This window comes from Vombatus ursinus, unplaced genomic scaffold (assembly GCF_900497805.2).
Source record: "Vombatus ursinus unplaced genomic scaffold, bare-nosed wombat genome assembly UNPS02014810.1, whole genome shotgun sequence".
Classification (NCBI taxonomy): Eukaryota; Metazoa; Chordata; class Mammalia; order Diprotodontia; family Vombatidae; genus Vombatus; species Vombatus ursinus.
Window position 1 is genome coordinate 43060532 of NW_020954588.1, and position 20224 is coordinate 43080755.

Sequence of the window (20224 nt, forward strand, 5' to 3'; positions counted from 1 at the left end):
CGGCGGCCCCCGGCGGCGGCCCCGCGGCCGGGATCCTCATCGGCGACCGGCTCTACTCGGAGGTGTCGCTGACCATCGACCACTCGCTGATCCCCGAGGAGCGGCTGTCGCCCACGCCGTCCATGCAGGACGGCCTCGACCTGCCCAGCGAGACGGACCTGCGCATCCTGGGCTGCGAGCTCATCCAGGCCGCCGGCATCCTGCTTCGGCTGCCCCAGGTAGGGCCCGGCCCCGGGGGGGGGGGGCGGGGGGAGGGGCGCGGCCGGCCCGGGCCGCACAAAATGGCGGCGTCGCCGGGGCCCGGCTCGTGGCTGACCCCGGCGCTTCCGCTCTCTCCTGACTGCAGGTGGCGATGGCGACGGGGCAGGTGCTGTTCCACCGCTTCTTCTATTCCAAGTCCTTCGTCAAGCACAGCTTTGAGGTAAGGCCGCCGGCTGGGCCGGGACACCCTGCCCCTCCCCCACCCTTCCAGTACTTTCACGTCCACCGCGGCCGAGCCCGGAGTTCGCTGGGGTGCTCAGTGCTCGTGCTTTCGTGACTGGGTAGGCTCGGAGGTGGATTGTTCAAGGTCACACAGGTAGCAAGGGGAAGACCCAGGTCCTCAGATCCACCATTCCTTCTCCTTCACGGAGGTTCTTTTTTTGGTTAATAGGGTCCCCAGAGCCCGCCAGCTGAATTCAAGGCAACCGACTCGATTGTCGAATTGTGTTAAGGGAAGGACCCTAACTTTTTAAAGCGTGGACCAAAGGTTCTTATTCTTAACCTTTTCTCGGTCATTGGCACTTGTCAGTCTGAGTGATGGCCGTGGACCCCTTCTCAGAATGGTTTAAACGTGTGCTTACAAAAGAAACCAAGGCTTAGAAATCTAGTCCAAGTTCAGTTTTCCCTGCCCCACTTTCCGGACTCCAGGTTAAGAACCTCTGATTTAGATCAATAGAAAAATTGGTATACTGAATTAGTATTTGGCCTGTGAGATAGAAGAAACAGCACTAGTACTTTTGTTCCATCAAAGATGGGTGGCCAGTCTTACTGTGTGAAATGATGGGGGGAAAGTTGGCCAGGTTTGGGTTGCTTTTCCCCCCCTGTAGCCTAGTATATCTGTCTGATCTTTTTGGGGAATGGGTTCTTTTCAGATTGTTGCCATGGCTTGTATCAATCTCGCTTCCAAAATTGAAGAAGCACCTCGTAGAATAAGAGATGTGATAAATGTTTTTCACCATTTGCGGCAGTTAAGAGGAAAAAGGTAAGATTGACATCTTTGAAAATAACATCTGTACTGTGTACTGGTGCCAATCGGGTTTAATTTTTTTAAAAAATTCATTTCCCATCAGGATAAAATCATCAGATATAAGGGGAAAAAAAGTTGTTGAGGGAATAAAAGTTCACATAGATACTTACCGCAATGTGACAATTAAGATTAAATTGGAGAAAACAGTAATAAAAAGTAGTTATTCATTGGTAACAAGTTTGTTCAGGCAGATTCCCTTACAGTTGACTGTACTGTATTGGGGGCCAGTTATGGCATAAAGAACTGAAAGGGCATGGATTCTGCTCAGAGATGATGAACACACCTGGTTCATTTGTTTTGGAAACAAAGTTGCAAGTGTAAACAACCTAGTAAGTTAATTTTGCAGCAAAGTTCTTTGTGTAGTTTATGTATATCTCCCTGAAGTCTAGTTAATTCTTTATCAATTGAGGTTGGCTTTTGTTAGAATACTTCTCCACATTCAACTACGATATATCGCATAATACCGGATCTGAAAGGACTGCAGGATGATAAAAGTTGAAGTTGAAGTCAAAGGGATTAAACAGGTATTTTATTCTGGCTAGACACAGTCTCAGGAGTGGGTTAGAAAAATAACTCTTAAAAGTTTGGGTTGAATTGTAGTGAGGCATGGGAGTTGGATCTTATAAGGTAAAATGTAGAGACTGAAATGAAAGGTTTTATCGAGTTTATACAGTTAAACCTAAGTTGTCTTTTTATGTGTTCATTTAAGGTAAAGTCTTCTTTTCAGGGCTTTCTTCATTTGTAGGTGAATTTAGTACACTCTGCAGAAGGATGCTCTTGGCATAGTTTAGATCTTAAGCTTCATTCTTATGGAATGCTGATAATTGGTAGACAAACTTGTTAGTGCTTTGAAACAAGTTACAAAAGGCTAGTAACCCTGAGGTTGTTCCTGCTGTATTTGGCTGGGGCTTGGGAGCTAGTTCCTGAATCAGTTACCCTTTGTCCCCCTTAGTCTTGGCTGAATCCAGACGTTGGAAATGGTGGGGCTCTTCAGAGTGCGACACAGAAATGTGGGACATTCCCCTAAATGAATAGTGTAATTAATAAATTATCTTGAAAAGTGCTATCATAAGGTATTTTTCAAAAAAAAAAAATTCTACATATTCTTTTTCTCTCTATTCTCCCCCCTTCGCCTTTTTTTCTCCCACGTCTTACCATAACCAGTGAAAGAAAGTTTTTAGAGAAGGGAATTTTAAAAATTTCTAACTTTTGTGACATTAAAATAATTGAAAATTGAATTTCCCAAATTAATGCTGTATTTCTGTCATTAAAATGTAGCCAGTTGTACAATTATATAGTTTGGATTCTTTTTCTTTTTCCTTTGTAGTTCTATGCCTTTTAAAACTTTTTCAAAATCAAAAAATTTAACTTACCTGAACTAATTTGGCTGTTCAGTGGAAGTAGTTTGACTATTCAGAACTATTTAGAACTATTAATGTTAAGCCAAGTTATGTAATCACAATGAAAATGCATGAATTCTCTTTTCTTGAAAAGTCTTTTCTGTTAGACTAAATTTGACATTTTAAAAAATTAAGGTCAGAAATACATGTACAGATTTTCAGACTTAAAATATTCCCCATCTCAGTGTCATTGGTGTATGTTATTGGTACGGCTGAAGGAGGAAAAAAAATGCTTTCTTTTGTCATTAAAACACTGTTGATTCATTTATGGTGAAATTGCTTTTCCCCATGCAATCTTACAAGTGAATTTGTATGACATTTAAAAGAAATATTAATCACACAGAAACCTTTTTTTTAAAGCAAGCAGGATGTAAAAGTTTCTATGCATTTTTACAAGTTTACAAGCATGTAACTTGTACGTGTTATTAACTTCAACTCTTTTTTCCCTTGCAACCGACTATACAGCGACCAGCTACATTTACCAAAGCCTGGGTGATGTGGAGTGGTACATAGAGATGAAGCTGTCGTCATGGCAACAGTGAGTGAAGTATCGAAAATCCCCAAGGAGAAGCCAGTGCTCTGAGAATAGGTCACTGGAATCGGGGACTAACAGGTTGGCCACTGGTGAACCATTTGGAAAAACTCCTGTTTCTTGTTAAAAGCTTTTGTCTTTGCTGTCCAAGTTGTTAGTATTGTAGGTTGGTAAAGTATATATATATGTATACATATTGAGGGGGAAAGGGAACTCACTTAGCTTTTTAGGCCATTAGAAAGGAATATTTCAGTAAAATCATGTAAAATACATCATTGCTTAATTTTCCAAGACTCAGCTTGTGTGGCACATCTGTGAAGTATTTCCTGATTCCACATCCCCACCTCAAGTTGTTGGTGGTCTCTCCCTTAATTTTCCTGTTAACAATTTATTTGTGTCCTTCTTATCATATTATCTTCTCCCCTTCCCCCACCCCACCACCAGTCATCAGAAGGTCCTTGAGGGCAGGAATGATTTCATTTCTGGTTTTGTATCCCTGGTGCCCTAGATGTAATCAGTAGTTCGTAAATGCAGACCTGATAAGTCTTAAGCACCGTTTCAGTTTATAATGTGTTCCTAAAAAGGGACCTCATCCTTGTGGTAGTTTTGGCATAATGTAATAAACCCTGGGTTTGGCATCAGAAAACTTGGCTTCAAATCTAGTCTGATCATCTGTGTTTCAGTCACTATGAGCTTCAGTTTCCTCATGTAAAGTGGGCATAGTGCCTGATGTATTTATTATCCCACTGTTTGTGAGGAAAGCTGGCTTTGTAAATTTTTTTTATAAATAATAAAGTCCCATCTAACTCCTATTCTCAGTAAATAACAGTGGTGTCCTACACTGAAGCTGTGGATCCACAGTGCTTCAGGCCTCTAAGGCTTAAGATCTACCTATTCTTTAAAGATCATAATTTATAATAAATGACCTTCAAATAGAAGATTGTTTCAGGAGGAGGAATTTGCTCCCATATCTATAGTATTTTCAGGAATATGAATTCAAGCTTTTGTATTCTTGAAGGTCATAGTATGGGTGTGGGCTAAGCATCTGTTTTGAGGTTGAGGGTCATGAGATAAGTGTACTTTTATGGGAGAAATTAAGTAAGCCCAGCTAATACTCTGGGTTGACTGAAAATATTAGTAATAATAGATTTTTAGAGTTGGAAGATTACGTTAGAGCTCATCTGGAGTAGGTTCCCACCAGGTGAATCCCATCTGTAACATCAGTGACCTGTGGGCACCTCCAGTCTCCACTTCCATCTCTTCATTCACTGGAAGTTTATTACTTCTCAGGACCCTTTTCTGCCTTTGGACAATATGAGAGAGTAAAGTTGTTAATGATCTGTTTACAATTTGTACCCCCTGATTCTAATTTGCTAACAGTCTGGGACTTAATATTTTGATAACCACAAGTGAGAAATTAAATGGTCCGAAACTATTTTGATTAAAACAAATCTAGTATAATTGTCTTGTTCTTAAAGCTCCCCATAATACCTTGTGTAAAATTCTTAATGAATAAACTGGCTTAATTAGGAGAAATTGCACTGTTTTTGAAGTACCAATGAGGTTTCTCACTTGATTCACATGTTGTTTTTGTGGTTAGAACTAAAACAGGAAATGAGATAGGTTGACGATACAGGCAAATTTATTTAAAAAATAAATTAAAAGGTAATTCAAAAAATGAAACTACAGACACAGATTGATATGAGGTACTCCCTCAGAGACTACACTTTGAAAATACTAAGTAATTGAAATACTTGAAAATAGGCTTTTTAATCTAATAGTCTTATAGGTTGCTTTCTACCTCGTCTCAGAAAGTGTTGGAAATTTGGGGGGGAAATGAAAAGAATTTCTCACATTTCATCTGTTTAACTGTTACACATTCATGTCATTTATCAGTCTTACATTTCTGTGTGAATTAATAGATTTTAAGCTTTTTCTGCTTTGGACAATGCTGTTTTTCAGTAGAAGCCTCCTTTTGCGTTTTTACTGGCTCATTGAGAAGGAAAGTTTGATTATAGTTTCCAGAAAGTTATTTATTGATGTTATAAAGTGCTGGTGATCACAAGTAGATACTTTACAGTTAACTTCAGCAAAAAAAGAAAAATGCTATCTTTTTCTGAGATGTATGTGTATATTTAAACGATTTAGTCTATAACACGCCTTGTGTCAGTGTCTCTGGGGGAACACGTTTCTAAGTTTGCTAATAAGCATGTGCTGCAGTGAAATGGTACTTTGTACCTCATTAAACCCTTCTCCATAATGAAACTCTTTGGATACTTCAAGTGATACACTTACCTACTCAAACAAATGATTTGGATGCTTTTCTAGAAAAGGGGAAGGACTAAATGGAAACTTGATTAACTTGTTAACTTTTGTCTGGGATCCTGGTGGTGACAAAGCCTGATAGGAGATCCAGCTTTATTTGTGATCAAATTAAGGGTGAGCCTAACTTGGGCCAGGACCCTATTGGGGTTAATGTTGAGACAAACAGGAAGACTTAAGGCTATCCACCCGGGCCGGCCCACCAAGCTGCTTATGGAAATGAGTTACTGTCACTCATCCTCAGGTTCTTGACAAGTTTCATATTCTCTAGCTAGCAATTAAATAACTAGCTGGTTAGTTAAATAGAAACAACAAAGGGCCTCCTGTTTGGAGGAAAGCAATTAAAATTAAAATGCATCCAATTAGCAACGTGTCCATTATCTTACCAGGATGGGGCACTATTCATTCGGTACAACAGAAAACCCTGTTTTAAAATGACTTATTTTTTTAATAGGGATGCAGATATTTTTCCAGAAATGTTATCTCAAAGTAGAAATTTTTTATATTCTCCAGTCCCAGCCTAATAGGGGAGATTCATTTTATTAGTCTTGTGTAAGAATATGAGACTGAATTTCTTACTACCATTATCTTCTAACCAAAAGAAAAAACCTCTCAGCAGTGGAAAATGTTTTACCATTTGGCTTTGTTTTGAGCTTTAAATATCTGGGAGTTTTCCCTTTATGACCCTGATGACTTTGTATTGCTTTTCTTACTTTAAAGAAATGATTAAGTTTATTTTCTTAACCTGGCCAAAAGAATTCAGTACTACTGGGATCCTTCTTATCTGTGACCCAGTTTCCCAGTTCACACCAAGTCATCACCAAATTTAATTCTCAGCATATAGGCTGAAGAGAACTTGGACAATCTTTTCAACATTATTAAAAGAAAAATTAAAGAGCGTATATATTGTCAGGTTTGATAAATTTATTACTAGTGAAATTTTCTCTTAGTCCAAAATGGAACTAACATACCTTTGTGGTGTTGGGCAAGTTCCTTCACTTGGCTGAGCCCAGGGTACCTAACCCATGAAATGAAGGGATTGCACTCCATCATTCCTAATGTTCCTTCACACTTGAATCTGTGAGACTTGTGGGGTGGTGGGAAGAGGACTGGATTTAGAGTCTGAGAAGCTGGGTTGGAATTCTTCCTCAACTGCTCACTGCCGTGGGACCCAGACAAATTAATTGTCCTCCTCTGGGACTCAGTGTCTTCATTTTAAAAATAGTGCTGGATTAGATGACCTTGAAGAAGGTCTCTTCCAGTTGTAATTCTGTGATCCTGTCTGATAGGTAATAAGTATGTGGGCATTTTTAAGTGCACAGGTTAGTAGGGGAACACTTTCCTTCCAGGAATTGTGATTGTGAATCCTCCCCCATCCTCTTGGTGAAGGAGTCTTCCCCAGTATAAGAGGGAGACCATCAGATGGTGCATTGGCTTAGGTGTGGCCCATGTACTGCAACAGAAGGGTTCACACTGTATGAGACCAAGAAATGACTTGTTATCTTATAGAAGACAATTTTTTTCCTTAAATATGCTAGAAATAGGTGTTCTCCACCTGACCTTTTCAGTGCCAACAGTCAGAAAATGCTGAAAGGTACTTTGTAAGGAAAGAACTAAAAAAACTAAACATGCTCACATGTCACTTGTGAAAATCTTTGCCTAATGTGGGAAATAATTGCTTCTCCCCTTGTGCTTGTTCTTATGTCAGTGTCTAGTAAAGCAGATAAATTGTGGTACTTCGTTTGCACAGTATGTACTTAAAGAGGTATTCAGGCAAATGTGAAAAGCTTTTCTTTGACATTCAAGCCTCATCTTTGTCACTAAAAGCTGTTAAAGCATCAGTATTCTGTAGTAGAGAAAACTTAATCTTGAATGTGTAGTGATGGGAAAAAATGCTTGATTCTCACTGCTCGTGGTGTCTTGGCTTTTTAAAAAGCAAGTATGCAAATAGGGAGGAGCAGCAGTGCATTTTGCCAAACATTTAAGTCCCTGGCATTTATGCACCTTCCTTTACCCAACATAGAGAACTTGGGGTTCTTCAGTTCGTTTATTTTCTACAGAGTGACATTCTAGCTCATACTTACTAAAATTCTGTGCAGTCTAAAAGCTTGCTTCTCGACTGCTTTCTGATGAATTACCTAACAAATGGTCTGAATGTAGTCATTTACTCTTGACTTTTCAGATTCTTGTTAGGTTATAAGAGATGTAGGAGCTTTTGGAAAGATCTGGGCTAATTAAGTAGATGAGCAAGTGATCATCTAGGCACTCTGAGGCCACTTAAGTAGTCGGACTGATGGTTAACTTGCTGACAGTTCTTTATCTGCTGTTCATTCTGCATTGAGATCAGCCATCTTAGGTGGGCTTGGAATTGATACAGAGCAGTCTTTTAATACTACCATTTATTTGTGCTTTGAACTTTATAGAGGACATTGATGGGTACTTGTTTAATCTTTAAAACTGTTGAAAATAACTGCCTATATTTTGTAGGGAAGCTTATGAAAAGGAGACTTCTTTTTAGAATAAAGATAATTAACACCACATTTTTAAGCTTTTGTAAAGTCTGAGAATGAATTCATTGCTTTTGATATTGAGAATCATGAAGTTTTTGTTTAGAAACATAGAATCAATATGCATTTGTAAATGGCTATTAAGATTATTTTCATACTAGCAGGCATTCTTTAGAACATAAAGGAGCAAGTGATTTAAACAAAGTCTCTTCTGGAATGAATGTAAACTCGATCTGTATGTTTGATTAGCCTAACTTGGACAGCACAAGATCAATGCTTTAACTTGTTTGCAGGAGTTTAAAAAGCTGGTTTCTGTTGCCAATAGTTGGTTGGAAGGGAAAATGGAGATGCCACATATAAACTTGTTTGGATGTGCAAAACAGTTGTGATTTTATTTCTTACAAACTAGGACACCAAGCCCCCTGATCCTTGATCAGAACTACATAAACACCAAAAATCAAGTAATCAAGGCAGAGAGAAGGGTATTGAAGGAATTGGGATTTTGTGTTCATGTCAAGCATCCACACAAGGTGAGTTACAGAAATGCTGTAATGAGTTTGTGTGTCGATCGGTTTGATAGTAAATAGGCTTTTATCATTGCTTTGTAGGTGTTGAGATCTATTGATCAAATTGAGTGGTCACTGTCTGTGAGCTTGTTTAGAAGTGATTGTGACTCCAGCTGACCGACATATCTCGGTTGCATTTTCATAGACTGTTAATTGCAATAATGCTGCAGACAGTTGTGAAAGTTGTTTTGTAGTCATTCCTTTTTACTATGCAAATGAGGATAAATTAATTAGTTCCTAAAATGTTGACCTTGGCATTAAATTTTAGTTTACCAAGTTATACAGTCTGTCCCATTTGACTGAATTAACTGGTAGAGAGGGACACTCCATGTGTAATTATTCTGTATCTCTTCTTTTCCCTAGATCATTGTTATGTATTTGCAAGTTTTAGAATGTGAACGGAATCAAACCCTGGTTCAGACAGCCTGGTAAGTCATCCTTTGCACACTCTTTCCTAGCCAGGAAAACAGTAGCAGAAATAATGTAAGTTTTGTTTTCTATTTTCAAAACAATAAGATGAAAGCTACTTTCAAAATGAGCTATTTTGGGCAAAAAAGGTAAATAATGCTTATTTCTGCTTACTGTTTTCTTGGTTTGACTAATTACTTTTTATGGAGAACTCAATTTAACTTTGTTCTTTTTTCTACTCTTTAATTAAAGGGTAGTCCATGATGGTAAGTCATAGAACTCTGCCCTCTGCACCTCAGCCCATGACCTCAGGATGGCCTGATTGGCTGCCCTTCTCTCCAGCCAATCCAGTGCAAGCTCTCATCCGAGATTCACTGAAGTGGTCCATATCCATCTGGCAGCATCTTCTAGTTCTGTCGGGGTGTCAAAAGGATTTGTATATTTGTTTCTAGAAGTAACTATTCAACATGCATATGTATTTAATGTATACCTGTTACTATCAAAATGAACAGCTCATTTTTGATAGACTTGTTGTCCAGCCATTATGAATTAAATTGGTTTTATTAGTAGTTTGACTAAATTTGGATCATTAGTATGTACAGCATGCTAATACTGCCAAAGGAAATGACAGTGGGCACCATTTTATCCTACAACTGTTAGCAGTTGGGCTATTGGATTTCAGGTTTGCATTTCAGGCAATATGAAATTTAGAGAATTGTCAGGCCTTCCCTTGTTTTAAGGGAAGTCTTAATATTGCTTGGAGACACTTTAAGCAACACTTTGAGATGCTGATTTTCTGCGTGGAGTGCTGACTTGTTTAAAGGTAAAATGAGTACTATTTTGGTGAATTGTTATAGTTGTTACTCTACTGTCCTTTATTCTAAAACTTAATCATGTACAGGAAATTATTGGCAGTAACAAGTCCTTTGCATATGCAAGCAAAAATGACTTAATTCCTCATTATATCCCATGCACCCATTGGGCTTTCATTAAAGAATACTATCTTGTATACTGGTCTTATTAAATCTATATAAGTTATGTTTGTTTTATGTCTGTTTCATGAAATCGGATTTCATGGATCAGTTTTCTTAGCTAAATATTAAAGATGCTGATTCCACTTTTAAGTTATGATAACTTGAAATCACATATATTGTTTATATATAAACATTTTGTATGAAAGAGTACAAATGTCCAACATTTAATCTTGAGTAATTGGAATACACTTTCATTCTGTTTAATTGCTGCATAAACTTTAAAGATGTGTTTTGTCTAATCAGTTACCTTCACAAGGTTTGAAGTTACAGAAACTTTGCCAAGCAGCAAACTTAATTTTCTTACTATTTGAGCTACATATTAATCAGCAACCACCTTGAAGAGTATATAAATATTTTACCCTACCATTTTTGTGTGTGTTTTTTTTTTCCTTCCGGAAAAAGTTCTTGAGATTGTACAGTATGAAGAATTGTCAAAAACAGGTGTAAAGTATTGCTTTTAAGGAAAGAAACTGTGGTATTTAAAAAGTTTTCTGCAATCAAAAATAACAAATAATGGTATTTTTTCTTCTTCTTTGGGCAGAGAGGGGAGGCTTTTGATTTTTTTTTTTTTTTACTTTTTTTTAAAGCAGAGTGACAGATTCAAAATGTTAAAATTCTTATCTCTAGAATTTTAAGATAAGATGTTAGAGAACTATATGCCAACTATAACTAAAGAGAAGGAAAAAGAATAAAGTAGATTGAGTCTCCAATTAAGTTTAAACTCCAGAAGAAATATTTGTTCACCCATTGAACTTAGAGTTATAATGTTTTCCAGGAATTACATGAATGACAGCCTTCGAACCAATGTTTTTGTTCGATTTCAACCAGAGACAATAGCATGTGCTTGTATCTACCTTGCAGCTAGAGCGCTTCAGGTGAGCATATCATGTGTCATCTCTCTGACACTAAGTAGACCACAGCACACAAATAAGACAATAGCAGAATTCTGTCTAAACTCCTCTGTTAAACTCATTGTTTAGATTCCACTGCCAACTCGTCCTCATTGGTTTCTGCTCTTTGGCACCACAGAAGACGACATTCAGGATATCTGCATAGAAACACTTAGGCTTTATACCAGAAAAAAGGTAAAATGTCCTGGGTTGCTTCCCTGCCACATAATTATTGTGTGTATTACACTTACTGTAATGGAAGAACCTGTTTCTCATTTCTTTCAATAGCCAAACTATGAATTGCTGGAAAAAGAAGTAGAAAAGAGGAAAGTAGCCCTACAAGAAGCTAAGTTAAAAGCGAAAGGATTGAATCCTGATGGAACTCCAGCCCTTTCAACACTGGGTGGCTTTTCTCCAGCTTCTAAACCATGTAAGATTGATCTAGTGTTTTAAAATTAGTTTGCATAACTAGGAGAGTGGAATCCTTTAAGTCTTTGCTAATTCTTAAACTATTTGAAACAAATATTGTCAGTTAGGAAATTAATTCAGAGCCACGTGGCCATATTACTTTTAGGAGCATCTTTTGGCTTTCATTTAAATATGATATACTTTAACATGTGAGTTTTTTTCTTAAAGCATCACCAAGAGAAGTAAAGCCAGAAGAGAAAACGCCGATATCGGCCAACACGAAGACCATCAAAAAAGAGCCTGAAGATAGACCGCAGGCGTCCAAGAGTCCTTACAACGGGTGAGTGTGAAGTCATGAGACAGTTCTGTCAAATGCACAGGCTGGGGAGTTACACACGCTGACTTGTTTGTTTGTTTCTTTAGGGTTCGGAAGGACAGCAAGAGAAGTAGAAACAGTAGAAGTGCCAGTCGGTCAAGGTCACGAACAAGGTCACGATCTCGATCTCATACGCCAAGAAGACAGTAAGTAATTATTTCCTTGGGGCCATGAGAAATCGAGACTTTAAAATTTAAAGTTACTATAGTTTACCTGCGAGGACAAGAGGGAATCCTGGGGATGATGGATTTAACATTGGGGTGTCCCTCCCCTTGGTATGTGTCACCTTCTCTTTAGAGCCATTTATCCTACTCTTTTCTCTCTTCTGAGAATAGAAACACAGGTCAACTTTGTAGAATTTCCTATTTAATGACTAAGGAAGAATACTTAGAAAACTGACTCATCCTTTAGAAAAGCTTATTGTATGAACTAAACCCTATAAACAGCTTTATCACCTGTTCTGTGTGAAAAGCCAAATCTAATATCTAAAATTCCTCCTTTAAGTTATAACAACAGGAGGAGTCGATCTGGAACGTACAGCTCAAGATCGAGAAGTCGATCCCGCAGTCACAGCGAAAGTCCTCGGAGACATCACAACCACGGCTCTCCGCACCTTAAAGCCAAGCACACCAGGGAGGATTTAAAAAGTTCAAATAGACACGGTCACAAAAGGAAAAAATCCCGCTCTCGATCTCAGAGCAAGTCTCGGGATCATTCCGATGCTGCCAAGAAGCACAGGCATGAACGGGGACATCACCGGGAGAGGCGCGAGAGGTCTCGGTCCTTTGAGCGCACACACAAAGGCAAGCACCACAGCGGTAATCGCTCAGGACATGGCAGGCACAGGCGCTGATCCTTAGTCTTTGAGCCTGCATCATTCCTTAGTAGTTGTACCTATCTACATTATGGTGTATGGACTCTTAATCCAAATATTAGAAACAGACTGATTAGGAATTGATTGATTAAAAGCCCTCTAGGTTTTTAGAAACATTGAGGACATTTTCTTTTGAGAGAACTATGTTAATTTTTTGCACATTAAAATGCCCTAGCAGTATCTAATTGAAAACCATGGTCAAGTTCAATTGTACCTATTATTAATAGTTGTGTATTGTTTATCAATATAAGAACTGGAGAGTGGTCTTATGTACAAATGTATCTTATTTTTATATGGATAAATTGCAGACATTATACTATTTAAGTATGGTTATTTGTTTAAATGATGGTGGATACTTTCTTACACTGGTTTGTCTGCATGTGTAAAGATTTTTACAAGGAAATAAAAATATAAATCTTGGGTTTTTTTTTTAAACTGCCTCTTCAAATACCTTATTTAAATAAATTATTAAACTGAAATTTGAACATTGAATAGTTAAGACTGATTTCTAATGAACATCCTTTGTTTCTGCTACTTAAAAATGTCACGACTAAATGATCAAAATAAGTGACGTACAAACTGTTCCTGAATTTAATGTGCTTTCTTTTCTAGGCTTTTTGTGACAATATGGAGGCAGTTTTCTAACTTGTTGAGATTTACAGTTAGAGAAGGTTAGAGCTCAGAGACCTTCTCGGTAAATGAGTTGATGGTCCTAGGTTTTTTTGAGATATTCGCCATTTGGACCACCAGAACCAAGAGTTAGTCACTCGCCTATTGACCTGTTGGAATCAGTGCTCGATTAGGAGACAGGTTCTGATTGTGATGTGTGCGTGAGGAAGGCTGAGTAAGGTGGACTTTGATGTCCCCCTGCGTCTCAGGCATTATTCCATCTGCATGGACACAGGCTAGAGACCCTGGTTGTGTCATGTCATGTGAGAGTCATAAGGCTGGACACTTGGATCCTGAGCACTGAAGTCACTGCCTGGCTCTGCCTCAGTTTTCTCATGTAAAATATCCACTTCAGAGAAAATCAACCTTAAAAGCCCTGGGAATGCAAGCCTGTGGTGACACCGAGTACCTGGAATGCGTCATGTCATTCCATCTTCAGTCAGGTGTGTCCTCATCTCACCCTTCAGAGGGTCAGTCATACAGCTAATTATGTAAGTGGGATTTTAACCCAGGGCTGACCTCATGCTCAAGACTGTTCTTGAAGTCATTGTTAACTCTTCTAAGTTACAGGGCGCCTGCATGTATCCAGGATAATAGGGGCAGTTTTTTTTTTCATTGAGAATGGAACAGAAGGTAAGGATTCTGGTTGTTGTCCAATCCCTTGTTGTAGAGGTGAGGGAAAGGACCCACAGAGCATCCCTCAGATCCCTCCAGCCTTGAATCTCAATCTCTTAGTTTTGCTAATCTCTTTGCTCTTGAACACTTAGGAGCTCACTATTGCATCCTTCAAAAACCCATCCTTTTGTCTGCCATCCTTCCAGTTGTCCTGAATCCAGCCATTTTTATAGCCACGCTCCTCCTCTTTTTCCTCACCTCCCACTCCAGAAGTGCTGGACTGGAATATCGTAGGATTACTAATAGTCTAAACATTGAAATACGACAGCCGTTCCTCAGTGTTCTTGACTTCTGCAGCTTTTGACATTATCAACCACTGCCTCCTGGATCCTCTGCACACCTTATTTTCTGTGACTCTATTTGGTTTCATCATTCTTGAGTCTGATGTATTGGGTCATCATCATTAGAAGTGGGGTTCTGCCCTAGACCAGTCTACCCACACTCCCACTATCTGTCCAGTTCCCACAGGCTCAGTGATCACCATTGAGGTCATCTGCTCTCATCCTGAACCCCAGTCCCACATCCTAAGTACCTGCCGCATCTCCAATTCAGCAAGTCCGGAATAATTCGTGTGCGCTCCCAAAACTAATTTGTGTTGAGAACATCCTTCAGCCGCAAGATTTGGGTTAAGCCCATCGAATTTAGCCTAAGTGATTTATGTAGCCTTTAATTAATTGTGACTGGGGGTTGAATGTGGATAAAGAATGTCAGCTTTCGGATGTGGTGACAAGATTTCATGTTTAGTTATGTGATTTTGGACAAGTCGTTTTAGCTGAAGCACTACTTGAACCAATTCAGCTCAACTATCTCAAGTGTCTACTATCTGTATATCACTGTGGTAGGGCTTTCAAGGTCCACAAGGGAAAAAAATCCCCAAAACTTTTGCTGGAGAGCACATGCCCCAGAAGTAAATACAAAGTAATTCCAAGGTGAATGTTGGACACCTAGAACCATCAGGGAGGTCTTCATAGAGGTTTTGTCTGAGGAGTTTTGAAGGATGTGGAGATGAGAGTGCAGAGTGGAGGATGGTGAGATGCGAGATAAAATTGGAAAGGTAGGTTGGAGCCAGGTTGTGGAGATCCTTACACGTCAGGCTCAGGAAATTTGTATGTTATCCAAAAAGGCCATGGGAGTCCCTGAGGAGGGGAAGGTCACGGTCAGGCATGTGCTTAGAAAGATCACTCTGACGGCTGTGCAGAAGGTGGATTCACAACGTACACATGGGAAGCAAGGAAACCAGTTAGGCAGTACTGGGACAGTAGGGGAAAGGGGTGAAGCACTGAGGCTTGGCGAGTCATAGGATACATACAGGGATGAGGGTGAGTGGGGGAAGAGGGTGACAGAGAAGACCAAGGTGCCCAAACAGCATCTGAACGCTAGGAGTCTGGGACGGTGAACTGTAGGCTCCAGGGAGCTGACCAGGCGGTGGTCCCGTGGAGCGGATGTAAAGGCCGAGATTTGGCTGGAGGTCTAGTTTGGCTTAGAAATGATGAGAGCATTCGTTGAAACCGATGATTTCAATAGTGTCACTGAGGGGGAGAGTGTAGGGCAGGAGGGCTCCTAACCAGGGGTCTGTGCATTTTAAAAATGTATTTTGGTGACTTTCACTGTGTGTGGTTTCCTTTGGAATCCTTTTTATTTTATTTTGTGCATTAGAAACGTTCTTCAAAGGGATTCTTGGACTTCGTCAGATTGCCAAAGGGGTCCATGACAGAAAAACCAGTGAAGAGCCCTGGTAGAGAGAGAGAAAGAGAAGACGGCCCAGGGAGGGGCGGGAGATGTTAGACAAATGGGCAAAAGGAAGGAGAACCAGCCAAGAGCAGCGTCAGAGCCGCGGAGAGAATGTGGAGAGAAAATGGAGGCCAGGCTGGTCAGAGACAGCCTGGGGACTTCTCTCCTGTTTGTTCTATGGGACGGCTCAGCTCCTCCTCTCAGTGCGTGCAAATTATTTCACATCACTGCAAAGTCTTTGAATGCCAGCGCTGCACTGTCTGTGCTGTGTCCTACATAACACCGGGCTAGACCCACACACCTAGAGTTTAGCAGTGAGCACACACACACACACACACGTATATAGGCATATGTATGCATATGATTGCATGCATATATACATATCCATACACAAATATATGTATGTCTATGTGTGCATAATATATGTGTGTATATGATTTTAGTTTAGGTATGAACATATAGCTATATTTAGATACACATATGGACACATACACACGTATTTGTACACGTGGTTTACACACATGGGTGCATAAACATACATGTTGTATGTTTTGGGTACATGTATACACATGTAAGCATATGTGAACTGTATATTGAATGCATGCATGTGTACATGGGTGTGTGCATATGTACACAGGTGTGTATGGTGCATAGAGATGAATATGGCACATGTGTACATGCATTCATATGGGCGTGCATGTATATACACATGCAGTATGGGTTGGTGTGTCCATATGTGTTATATGTGTTTCTATATGCATGTATGGGTGTGCGTGCACATGTCTATATGCACATCTGAGCATACACATATGTACACGGTAAGTATATGTAGGTGTCTATGAACACATGGCATACACATATGTACACGGCATGTATGCATGTATGTGAACATATGTACATGCATGTACATAACACCGTTTGAGGGGCTGTGGAAATTTTTCAAGGACCCGGGGGGCCTGAACCAGCATATAGGGAGAGACTGACAGCGAGGGACTCGGGAGCAGGCTCCTGGCTAGTTTGAGAGGGGACGGCCGAGGCTCAAGAACACAGCTTAGCTTGAGCATGAGAAGGCCCTTAACCTTTGAGACCAGAGCAAATGAGGAAGGAACCCTCAACGCAGAAGTGCTTTGAGGGGCGGAATGAGTGAAATAGGAAAGCTCGTGGTGGAGGAGGGGTGGCCTCAGCTTACTTCAACTGCTTTGTAAGTGCAGACATGCAAGTGTGCACAGCATCACAGAGTAACGGCCACAAGGTGCCTTAGAAATCGTCCAGTCTCGGGTTGCTTAGGCCTTCGTGCGCACTGGCCCCCCACTGACAGTCAGGCTGGTGAAGCCCATGGACCCTTCTCAGAATCAGAATTTCAAATGCTTATAATAAAATGCACAGGATTGCAAAGGAAACCAATTATATTGAAATAGCTCATATTAAAAAAAAGGTTTATTTGTTTGTTTGTTTTTTTTACGTTCACAGACCCCAGGTAAAGAAGCCCTACTTCTAGGCCAACCCTCCTCACTTTACAGACGAGGAAGCTGAGGCCGCCCAGAAAGGTGAAGCAGTTTGTCCGTGGTTTCTCGAGCCGGGGCGTGTGGCCAGGACCTCTGGCTGCCCCCTGTGCTCTTTCCCCTGGACCACACTGCCTCCCTCAGGGCTGGGACGGAAGGGCCTTAAGGACAGGGATTAGCGGTTTGTCTTTGAATCGTAGTAAGTGCTTAATAAAGGCTTGCAGGGATGCTGATTGGAGAAGCCTCCTTCGGCAGCATGAATGTGAGTTAATTACCATGTAAGAAAACCTTGGGAGTGCTGAGGTCCTGGAACCTTGGTGGAAAATGGCGTAAAAGGTGTGACAAAGGATGAACACACGTACACACACGCACACACACACACACACACACACACACACTCCACTCACATAGACAGATGATGCTGATGCTGACAATGTTGCCCCTGTTCAGAGCTGCCTTTAAAAGCAGTCGGAGTCCCCCGATGTCACGCAGGCTGCTCAGGTGACGGCCGGCCTCACTGCCTTTGATGATTTTTTCCCCCACCTTGTTCACACAATCAAGATGCAGAGCTGGAACCAACCTTAGACACAAACAATGAGCAGCCCCTTCCTCTTCTAGATTAGGCACAGGGAACACCTCCTCCTCCTCCTCCAAGGTCACACAGCAAAGCTGAGGTTCAAACCAAAGCTCCGATACAGAACTCTTGGACGGAAGTAATAAAGGCTTATGTGCAGGGTAATGGAACGAGCATTAGTGCCTGCTATGTGCCAAGCACTGTGCTGAGGTCTGTACTAATATCTGATCTTCACAACAACCCTGGGGGGTGGGGGGGAAGAGGTCTATTATTATCCTCATTTCACAGAGGAGAAAACTGAGGCAAACAGGCTTAAGTGATTTGTCCCAGGCTGGATTTGAACTCAGGCCCAGGGCACCACCTAACTGTCAGGTGTCGGGGTGCACTGAGATGTACCTCCACTCTCCAGGGATTACAGTCTAAGGATTTCAAAGCTTAGCTTGGAATGACTTTTGGCTAGTTTCAAAAATGAAATCCAACCTTTAAGCTTTGTCATAATTTTGCCTGGGTTCTAAGTAAGGGGTACCTGCTGAATTTGCTATTTGCACTGCTTGGCGTAACTCAATTGCCTGATCAATTAGTCCCTCTTATGTGACTTAGGCAAGCTGCTTTACATAGATGGCTCTCAGTTTCCTCATGTGCAAAATGAGGAAGTTTAAGCTAAATGACCTCAATGATCTTTTCCAACCTTATGGGCTAGGTGGGCACCAGCTCTTCTGAAGAAAATGCTTGGGCTTTCTGATAGCTGTTTGCTGCTCAGGGAGAGATCAGGGAATCTTCATGGAGGAAAAGGGGCACCTGCAATAAGTGAAATAAGACTGGGCAGCAGGTTGGTTGGAGCCAGAAGGTAGAGGGCTAGCTCAGGTGATGTCTGTTTGTTTTTTACCTTAGAGGCAAGTGGCAGCCGCTGAAGACTTCTGAGCAGGCAAGTGACAGACCTACCTGGGCCTTATTTTGTCAGCAAATGGAGGAGACGGGAGTGACTGGCGGTGGGGAGTCAAGCTTGAGGTCATTGCCACAGTCTAGGTGAGAGGTATTGAGGGCCTGAACTAGGGTGGGGGGCAGGCATGTGGAGAGAAGGGGACAGAGGAGAGATGCTATGGAGGGAGAATCAAGGAAATTCCCACTGATTGGAGATGGGGAGTGGTGGAGAGGCGAGAGCAAAAGATGTCTGAGGTTATGGACTTTTCATTCTCTTTTTGGTTCAAATTTTAGTTGATATTTTTATATCATGTTAATTTTGGGATCTTTCTCTCTCTCTCTCTCTCTCTCTCTCTCTCTCTCCCTCTCTCCTCCCCCACCCCTGCCCCCTGCCCCAGCAAGGTAGCCCTTATACAAAGAAGAAAGAGGGAAAAAAAACAGTTTAACAGATGATACATCAATGATGATGATCTATGCACTACTCCACACCCATAGTCCCCCACCTCTGCAAAGAAGGGAGTGAGGTACATTTCCTCACCTCTCCTCCATGGCCATACTTAGTCATCATTATAATACAGAGTTCAATTTTTCTTTTTTCCTCTCAAACATTTTCATTTTCAATGAACATTAAACATCTAACAGTAGGCCCTGGAAGGGAGAAAGCCATGTTGGCAATCAGTAAGAATGGGTCATGTCAGAATAAGCCCATTCCCCTCTGGATAGGTTTCCTGGACTGGTTGATGCAAGGAATGCCTCTTGCTATAGCAAGAATTTACCTAGATGTATCAAGAGCATTTGACAAAGTCATTCTGTGTGAACAAGATGCAGGTATAGGGACTTGTGAATGTTTTTGGTAAGATGGCATTGGGGGGCATCAAGGAGCTCCCAAAAAGGAGTCCAGGATGAGTGGTCCCTACTGAAACTCCTCAAGTATTGACTCTGTGATATTCAACTTAAAAAAAAAAAATCAGCAAAGGTACAGAAGCCATACACATCAAGTTTGGATAATTCCCTCTGTGTGAGCGGTGCAATATGGCAGGCATAAACGCTAATGAGACAGTGGCCCATGTTGGGAGGCCTGGTATGCAGCATGAAGGCCTAGACAGGCCCTTTGACCTCTGCCCTGATCAGAACTCACCTGGAGTACTGGGATCCATTCCGGGAGCTGCATTTTAGGAAAGACTTTGACAAGCAAGTGTGCCCAGAACAGAGCAGCTGTGACAGTGAGTAGTCAAGAGACCCCGGGAGGATTCTCAAAGGAATTGGGGATGTCTAGTCTGGACTAGAGAGCTCAAGGGGAGGGGGAATGGTGGCTGCCTTTAAACATTTGAAGAATCATACTGTGGGAGAGAGTTTAGGTTTGTCGTCCTTGGGCACAAAAATGCAATGGGTTAGGAATTCCAGGGAGGCCGATTTTGTCTCACTGCATGAAGAAAATGCATTATCCATCCTAGCCTCTGAAAGGGCAATGGGCTGCCTTGGGGGAGGTGGTCAGCTCCCCTCCTTACAATTCTCAATATCCTTGGTCACTCTAGGACCCTCTGAGA

The 20224-nt window shown here is 41.1% G+C and overlaps 1 protein-coding gene across 1 annotated transcript in view; it reads left to right on the forward strand.

The window, feature by feature from the left end:
• The window catches only part of CCNL1 (cyclin L1), a 13805-nt gene extending 766 nt beyond the window's left edge, over positions 1-13039 (forward strand). The window contains exons 2-12 of the mRNA XM_027875789.1: positions 2-218; positions 347-421; positions 1134-1243; positions 8459-8579; positions 8979-9043; positions 10833-10932; positions 11038-11142; positions 11236-11377; positions 11584-11695; positions 11779-11877; positions 12236-13039. Of these exons, the coding sequence (XP_027731590.1) occupies positions 2-218; positions 347-421; positions 1134-1243; positions 8459-8579; positions 8979-9043; positions 10833-10932; positions 11038-11142; positions 11236-11377; positions 11584-11695; positions 11779-11877; positions 12236-12584 (1495 nt within the window). The 3' untranslated portion in view covers positions 12585-13039. The remainder of the gene's footprint in view (position 1; positions 219-346; positions 422-1133; positions 1244-8458; positions 8580-8978; positions 9044-10832; positions 10933-11037; positions 11143-11235; positions 11378-11583; positions 11696-11778; positions 11878-12235) is intronic.
• Positions 13040-20224: the final 7185 nt, after the last annotated feature.